This window comes from Penaeus monodon, chromosome 3 (assembly GCF_015228065.2).
Source record: "Penaeus monodon isolate SGIC_2016 chromosome 3, NSTDA_Pmon_1, whole genome shotgun sequence".
Classification (NCBI taxonomy): Eukaryota; Metazoa; Arthropoda; class Malacostraca; order Decapoda; family Penaeidae; genus Penaeus; species Penaeus monodon.
In genome coordinates this window covers 6,782,614-6,791,731 of record NC_051388.1, presented here as the reverse complement: position 1 = coordinate 6,791,731, position 9,118 = coordinate 6,782,614, and the positions used below count along the sequence as shown (strand labels likewise).

At 34.4% G+C, this 9,118-nt stretch overlaps 1 protein-coding gene across 1 annotated transcript in view; it reads right to left on the bottom strand.

Moving 5' to 3' along the window:
- LOC119591204 (synergin gamma-like) overlaps positions 1–9,118 on the bottom strand; it is a 17,543-nt gene that overhangs the window by 7,392 nt on the left and 1,033 nt on the right. The window contains 4 exon segments of the mRNA XM_037939919.1: positions 6,013–6,118; positions 6,843–6,949; positions 7,958–8,194; positions 8,498–8,690. Of these exon segments, the coding sequence (XP_037795847.1) occupies positions 6,013–6,118; positions 6,843–6,949; positions 7,958–8,194; positions 8,498–8,690 (643 nt within the window).

Genomic DNA, 9,118 nt, shown 5'->3' with positions numbered 1-9,118 from the left:
CCAAGATTTGGGTAGGCCACAAAAAAGAAGGGCGGGAAGAGAAAGAAGGGGGGGTAAAAGGGGGGGAAAAAAAAAGGGGGAGCAGGGAGGAAATTTTGAGAGCAGAAAATGCGATACAAGCGTTAGTATTTAAAAAAAAGGTTTTGGTTTTCTGTTTTGTTGAGAAAGTTGATTTTTTTTCTTTGGTTTTTTTTTTTTTTTTTTTTTTTTTTTTGGTGTTTGGAGTAGTTGTATAGTATAGGGTTTTAGTGATTATTTTTTAACACTATTATTATTTTAAAATTTTATTTTTTAAATTTTGGTTTTTTTATAGTTTTGTCATATCTTTTTTTTTTTTGGGCTGTGCGTGTTGTAGTTTGTTTGTCAGAGAAACAAAAACATTGAGGGAAGTGAATATTTAAGTGAAAATTTTGACTATAGAACCCGTTAGAAATTTATATTTTTATGTCCTTTTGATAGGGAAAATGTAGAAAAGGGATTTAGGTATGTTAAATCCCAAGTTAATGCTGCACTGGAAAAAATGTGTTAAAATTAGCAAAACAAAAAGAAAAAACAAAATTTTTTTATCCCAAAAGTTAATAATATTTTTTTTCCTCCATGTCTTATTTCCTTTGCTTTTTCCTTCTTCTTTCTTTTTTTATCTTCCCCCCCCTCCCCCCCCTCCCCCTCCTCCTCCCCCTCCCCCCCCTCCCCTCCTCCCCTCCCCCCCCCCTCCCCCCCCTCTCTCCTCCTCCCCCTTTCCCCCCCTCCTTCCTCTCCTCCTCCTCCCCTCCCCCCCTTCCTCCCCCTCCTCCTCCCCTCTTCCTCCCTTTTCTTTCTTTTCTCTTCCCCTCCTCCCTCTCTTCCTCTTCCTTTTTCCCCTTTCCCCTCCTTTTCTTCTTTCCTTTCCTTTTCCTTTTTTTTTTCCCGTCCTCTTCCTCTTTTTTCCTCTTCCTTTCCCTTCCCCTTCCCTTTCCTCTCCTTTCCTCTTTCCCCTTTTCCCCTTTTCCCCTTTCCCCTCTTCCTCTTCCCTTCCTCTTCCTTTCCTCTCCTCTTTCCCCCTTCTTCCTCTTCCTCTTCTCTTCCTCTTCCTCTCCTCCTCTCTCCCTCCTCCTCCTCCTCCTCCTCCTCCTCCTCCCCCTCCTCCTCCCCCCCTCCTCCTCCTTCTCCTCCCTCCCCTCCCCTCCCATTTCTTATTTTTGTTTTAATGAAGTGGCTGAGGTACAGTTACAATTCAGTACAAATAACCAAATTTTGACCCAGATGCCTGTCAGCGCAGACTCCATGATTGAAAACATCCTTGGCCCCAAAAGATGCCCCCAAACCCAAGATCACCCCCAGCCCCCCTAAAAAGGAAGGGAAATCGATTTTGAACCCCCCAGGATGAGCCCCGAAATGGGGTGAAAAAATTTTGATAAATTTAAATTTAATCGTTTTTTTTTTTTTTTTTTGGCGAAAATTAAAATTTAATAGGTTAGTGTCAGTTCGTTGTGCTTTGAGGTTGGTTATTTTATTGTGATGAAAACTAAATTTAAAAAACTTTTCATTTACAAAAAGGTGATGAACTTTTGTTTATGAGTTTTTTAGGGTAGGATATTTTAAGATAAATACCTGGGAAAGTGAAAAATAATAGTTTAACAAGAGATAAAGAGCAGTAAAGAAAAAAGATAAATATATAATGTTTAAAAAAAAAGTCAGTTTTAAAAAAAATGCCAGATACATTGGTCTGATTTTTACCTTCACAACAAATTTGAGACTAAAATTAAGTGATATCTCTGAAAACTAGAAGGGGATAATGAATGAGGGGGAAAAGTTGAGTAGTTTAAAGTTTAAATTTTAATTTGAAGGAAAGAATAGATGGACAAAAAAATCTTTTTTGATACATTTATTCCATTGAAAAAAAAAGGAAAGTTTCGCTTCCTATATGATTTTTGCCGTTACGTCTATAATAATGGGATTTCATTAATTAAGAAGAAGTCATAACCTTATATTCAGTCCACTTGACAAAGTTAGTTCACTTCCAGACGAATTTATCCGCAAATTAAATGCATTTCAGATAGGAAATGAAGTCCATGAAGAAAAGGTGGCAAATGCGAAAGAAAGGGAACGCAGTGGATTGGCGAAGAGGGGGTATGTGACACCATTCGTGGCCTCTGGGTAAGATGATTTTGATCATGGATGTCATGTCATTTTTCTCCTTACCCTTAGAAGATAAAGTGTACTGGGAAAGTTCTCGGAAAATACTTTTTTTCATTAAGTGGTACAGTTCACAAAAATTGAGAAACAGAATTTGATAATTGATTTTGAAAATAGGTTTATGGAAATGAAGAACATATACTGTTTTCCATTGACCATGGCAAAAGTATTTATTATTTTTCTTATTCTATTATTGACATGCTTTTTGGGCCCTTTTGTAAAACTTTCCAAAAAAATATTATACCAATTACCGAAGTTATCCTCATGATGTAGATGTACAGTTTGTGGTTTTGATGTTAGCTTCCCTTTTCATTTTGCAAGGGTTGTCAGCCTTGAAAAAAGGGGTAAAGAAAAAAAGGGAGAGAGAGAAAATTAAAAAAAAGTTGGGACTAGGAGATGGTGAAAATTTAAAATGTGGCAAAATAGAAGAAAATTGTGACAAGGAGGAGAAGGAGAAGAAGAAGGGGAAGGAAAAGGGGAAAAGGTACAAAAGGGAAAAGGGAGACAGAAGGAGAAGGAGAAGGAGACAGAAGGAGAAGGAGAAGGAGACAGAAGGAGAAGGAGAAAGAGACAGAAGGAGAAGGAGAAAGAGACAGAAGGAGAAGGAGAAAGAGACAGAAGGAAAGGAGAAGGAGACAGAAGGAGAAGGAGAAGGAGACAGAAGGAGAAGGAGAAGGGGGACAGAAGGAGAAGGAGAAGGAGCAAAAGGAAAGGGAGACAAAAGGAAAGGAGAAAGAAGGGGAAAGGGAAGAAGGAAAAAGGAAAAAAAAAGGAAAAGGAAAAGGAAAAGGAAGGGGAAAAGGGGATAAGGGAAGAGGAAGAGGAAAAGGGAGAAGGAGAAGGAGAAGGAGAAGAGAAGGAGAAGAAGAGAAGAAAAAAGGAGAAAGGGAAGGATAGAAGAAAAAAAAGAGGAGGAGAAAATAAAAATAGAAAGAAGAAAGGAGAATAAAAGGGAAATAGAAGAAAAGAAATAAAGTTTTCAGAAAGAAAAAAAAAGAGAAAAGGAAAGATAAAAAAAGAGATAATAGAAGAAAAAGAAGGAATATAAGAGAAAAGGGGTGAAATAAGAAAGAAAAGGAAAAATAATAATAGAAAGAAAAGGAATAGAAAGGGATAAAAAAAGAAAAAGATAGGAAAAAATGAATAAAAAAAAGGAAGATAAATAAAAAAAAAATAAGAGAATAAAATAGAAAATGAAGGAAAGGGGGAAAGAAAGAAAAGAGAATAAAAAAGGGGAGGAGAATTGAGATAAAAGAAAGAAAAAGGGGAATGGGAATAGAATTTTTTTAGAAGAAAAGGAAAAAAAAAATAAAGAAAATAAAAAATAAAAAAAGAAAAAGAGAAAATAAAGTAATATAATATAATATAAAAAAAAAATTAAAAAAATGATAGAAAAATATAAAAATAAAAAAAAAAGATAAAAAAAGATAAAAAAATAACAAGAAAAAAAAAAATAATAGAATTTAAAAAAAAAAAAAAAATAAAAATAAAAAAAACAAAAAAAAGAAAATTAAAAAAATATAAAAAAAAAATATAAAAAAATAAATAAAAATAAAAAAATAGATAAAAATATAAAAATTTATTAAATATAATAAAGAATATAATAAATAAAATTTATATATAAAAAATAATAAATAATTTATATAATATATAATATAATATTATAATATAAAATATATATATATAAATTATATATATATAAATAATAATATAAAAATATAAATATATAATATATTAATATATTAAAAATATAAATATTATATATATAATAATATATTTATAATATATATATATATATATATATAATTTTAAATAAAATTTTTAATTAAATTTATATAATATAATAAAATATATATATATATTATTTATATATATATAAAAAATATTAAATATATATATAATTATATATATATAATATATATATATAATAATATATATATAAAATATAAATAACATATATATATAAAAATATATATATAAAAAATTATATATTAATAGATATATTTTTAATATTATATATATTTTAAAATTTTTCCCATTATCACTAAAAAGTGCAATACCAACTCAAACCAAACCAGCAACACATAACAACTTAGCAAACAGTCTATAAACAACCAACCATAACCGACTCCAAAAAACAGCCAAAATACTACCCACACAACCGAACCAACGGAAAGCCGCCAAACAGATAAGCCCAAAGAGAGGCAGACAGACAAACGGGCTCTGGGCAGCACGTGTCACGGTTCACAGCCTGTTATCAACTAATCTCTGAGATCTCTCTTTTTATTCCCGGTAAGTGGATGCAGTTTGGGGGTGTTTTAGATGGGGAGTTTTATGGACCCGGGGGCACGTGGAGGGCTTTGCTTTCTCCTTCCCCTTTTTTATTTCTCCTTCTTTTCCCTTTCCCTTTTTTTATCTTTTTCCTTTCTTTTCTTCTTTTCTTTTTCTTTTTTTTTTTCTTTATTTATTAATTAATTATATTTTATTATTTTTATTATTTTTTATTATTATATTTTTATTTTATTATTATTATCATTATTTTTACTTTTCTTCTTCTTTTTTTTTTCTTTATTTTTTTTTTTTTTCTCCCCTTTCTTTTTTTTTCCTTTTGTCTTTTTTTCCTTTTTTCTTTTTTTTTTTTCTCTTTTTTTATATGTTTTTCCTTTACTTTTAAAATTTTTCCCCTTTTCCTCCCTTTTTTTTTATTTTTTTTCCTTCTTCTTTCCTCTCCCTTCTCCCTTTCCTTTCCTTCCCTTCTTTCCTCTCCTTCGTTCCTTCTCCCTTTTCCTTTTTGTTCTCCTTTCCTTTCCCTTTGTCTCCTCTCCTTCCCTTCGTTCCTTCTCCTTTTCCTTTTGTTCCTTCTCCTTTCCTTCGTCTCCTTTCCTTCTCCTTTTGTCCCTCCCCCTTCTTCTCCTTTCCCTTTTCCTTCGTTCCTTCCTTCTCCTTCTGTCTCTTCCCTTCCTTCTTTTCCTCCTTTCTTTTGTCTTTTTCCCCCTTTCCCTTTTGTCCTTTTCTTCCTTCGTCTCTTTCCTTTTTCCCTTTGTCTCTTTCCCCTTCCCTTCTGTTCCTTTTTCCTTCTCCCTTTTTTCTTCTTTTCCCTTTCCCCCTTTCTCCTTTTGTTTTTCCCCCTTCTCCTTTTCCTTTTGCCCCCTCCTTCTTTCCTTTCCTTTTTTCTGTTCCTTCTCCCTTTCCTTTGTCTCCTTCTCCTTCTGTTCCCCCTTCTTCCCCTTTTCCCTTTTCCTTCTCCTTTTCCCCCTTCCTTCTCCTTCTCCTTTTCCTTTTCCCCTTTTCCTTCTCCTTTTCTTTCTCTTTATTTTCCCCCTTTTTTTTCCCCCTTTTTTTCTCCTTTCCTTGTCACAATTTTCTTCTATTTTGCCACATTTTAAATTTTCACCATCTCCTAGTCCCAACTTTTTTTTAAATTTCTCATTCTCTACCTTTTTTCTATTAACCCCTTTTTTCAAGGCTGACAACCCTTGCAAAATGAAAAGGGAAGCTAACATCAAAACCACAAACTGTACATCTACATCATGAGGATAACTTCAGGTAATTGGTAATGAATACTTTTGGAAGTTTTACTAAAGGACAAAGAAGCATGTCAATAATAGAATAAGAAAAATAATAAATACTTTTGCCATGGTCAATGGAAAACAGTATATGTTCTTCATTTCCATAAACCTATTTTCAAAATCAATTATCAAATTCTGTTTTTCAATTTTTTTGAAAAAGTCCATTAATGAAAAAAAAATATTTTCCGAGGAAAATTTCCCCCTACATTTATCTTTTAAAGGGGAAGGAGAAAAAAGACATGAATAAAGATCAAAAATAGCATCTTACCTGAGAGGCCACGAATAAGGTGTCGACATCACCCATCTTTGACCAACCCCCTGCTGTTCCTTTCTTTTGCATTTCCACCTTTTCTTTTAGGGGTTCTTTTTCCCATCTGAAAGATTTTTTGCGGATAAATTCGTCTGGAAGTGAACTAACTTTGTCAAGTGGACTGAATATAAGGTTATGACTTCTATCAATTGACCATATGAATGAAGTCTATGTCATTATGAGATGTAACGGCAATAATCATATAGGAACTGTTTAAACTTTACCTTTTTTTTGCTATCAATGGAATAAAGTGAGTATCAAACAGGCATTTTTTGTCCATCTATATCTATTCCTTCAACTTAAACTTTAAACTTTAAACTACATCAACTTCCCCCTCTCATTCATTATCTCATTCTAGTTTTCAGAGATATAACACTTAATTTCAGTCTCAACTTTGTTGTGAATGAGGTAAACTCAGACCAAGTGTATCTGGCATTTTTTTTAATACTGACTTTTTTCAATCTATATATATAAGTATATCTTTTGTTACTTTACATGCTCTTTATCTACTTGTTAAACTATATATTTTACACTTTCTCCAGGTAGTTATCTTAAAATATGCCTACCGTAACAACTCATAAACAATAGATTCAGTCACACTTTTGATAAAATGAATGTTTTATTCAAGTTTTCATCACAATAAAATAAACCAACCTCAACTGCACAGACAGAAGCTTGACACTAAACTCTATGCGAATTTGAATTTACGCCAAACCAAAAAAAAACGATTAATATTTAATTCATCATATATTTTCACCCTCATTTCGGGCTCATCCTGGGGCTTCAACCTCGTAATTTCCCTTACCTTTTTAGGAGGAGCTGGAGGTGATCTTGGCTTTGGAGCATCTTTGGTGCCAAGGATGTTTTCAATCATGGAGTCTGCGCTGACAGGCATCTGAGAGTCAAATTTGGTTATTTGCACTGAGATTGTAACTGTACACTACAGGCCACTTCATTCAATAAACAAGAAATAAAGATAATGGGAGGGAGGAGTAGGAGGAGGAGGAGGAGGAGGAGGAGGAGGAGGAAGAGGAAGAGGAAGAGGAAGAGGAAGAGGAAGAGGAGGAGAGGAGGAGGAGGAGGAGGAGGAGGAGAGGAAGAGGAAGAGGAAGAGGAAGAGGAAGAGGAAGAGGAAGAGGAAGAGGAAAAGGAAGAGGAAGAGGAAGAGGAAGAGGAAGAGGAAGAGGAAGAGGAAGAGGAAGAGGAAAAGGAAGAGGAAAGAGGAGGAGGAGGAAGAGAAGAAGAAGAAGAGGAAGGAGGAAGAGGAGGAGGAGGAGGAGGAGGAGGAGGAGGAGGAGGAGGAGGAGGGGGAGGAGGGGGAGGAGGGGGAGGAGGAGGAGGAGGGAGGGGGAGGAGGAGGAAGGGGAGGAGGAGGAGGAGATGAAAAAGAAGAAGAAGAAGGAGAAAGCAAAGAAGATAGATAAGGACATGGAAGAAAAGAATAATATTATTAGGACTTTTGGGATAAAAATTTTTTGTCTTTTCTTATTTGATGCTAATTTTAACAGCACTTTTCCAGTGCTAGCATTAACTTGGCATTTAACATACCTAAATCCTATATCTACATTTTCCATATCAATAGGACAGTAATAAATATAAATATTCTAACGGCTTCTATAGTCAAAATTATCAGCTTAAATATTCATACTTCCATCAAGATGTTTTGTACAGTCTGACAAACAGACTACGAGACTACGCACAGCCAAAAATAAAAAAGATATGACAAAAGCTAATAAAAATCCAAAATTTAAATAATAATATATAATATAATAATAGTGTTAAAATATAATCACATAAAACCATATACATATACAACTACTCACAATCACCTGAAAAAAAAAAAAAAAAAAAAATCCAATGAAAAAGAAATCAAACTTGCTCAAACAAAAACAAGAAAACACACCTTTTTTGAACTACTGAACGCTTGTAGTCGCATTTTCTGCTCATCAAATTGCCTCTGCTTCATGATCTGCTCGTACATCTTCTTCTGCTCCTCTGCCGCCTTCTTCTGTGCCTCAGCCCACTGCTGCTGCTGCTGGTACTGCTTCTGCTGAAAGTGCTGCTGGTACTGCTGTTGCAAATGTTGCTGTTGCTGTGGCAAGGGCTGTACACCCACAGTGGCTCCTGACAGACCCATTTGCTGTGTGGAAAAATGGCATGACTGATAAAGGAGAATTAATATTGCAAATCACATGACAGATAACATGAGAAATGGTCATTTACAACAAGTAAATCAAATAATCACAGACACTTACTGAATAAAGCATACCAGAAAATCATTAATCCTTGTCATTACCAAAAGAGGAATGAAGAAAGTAGGCAAGACAGGTTGAATTAAAGAGAGAAAGAGAGAGAGAACAGGGAGAGTGATAGGAGAACAAGAGAAACTGAGACAGACAAGATGTAAAGAAAGTAAAACCATGAATCAGTCGCTAATGCCCACCTGAGCTGCCAGGAACTGCTGCTGTTGCCAGTTTGCCACCTGTGGTGCCATCTGTTGGACTTGGCCCCCCATCATCAGGTTGCCTGGCTGTTGCGGCACCACTCCAAAGCCCAAGGGTGGCATGCCCATCCCGAGACCCCAGACTGCACCCGCATTCCTTACACCAGCGCCAGCAGCAGGCATCTGGCCTGGTCTGGTGACAAAAAATCAATTGTGAAATATGCTAATCCTAAATAAAAAAGACTGAAATTATATGCAATCGTGAGGTGGGCAGACTTTATGACTACCATAGTATACTTTTAAACTTGACCATAGCTACATAAGAATCATTGTAGGAATAACTCAATCATCTTATTTATACAGAAAAAAAAATTAAATCCTATCTTCACCCTCAATACATCTTTTGAAATACAACATCTACCATGTAATTAGTGGCATAAATTTCCTGAAGCAACCAATGTAGAAAAAACACAAGCAAAATAACAAAAACTTTTTTTTTATTATTAAGTCTTTTTCCACCCCATATTTGCAATTCAAATACAGATTATTCCCCAAAAGTTCTATGGTATTTTCCATTATCCTCATCAGGTTCTGAAACGGACTAAAGGACAGGATTATCAC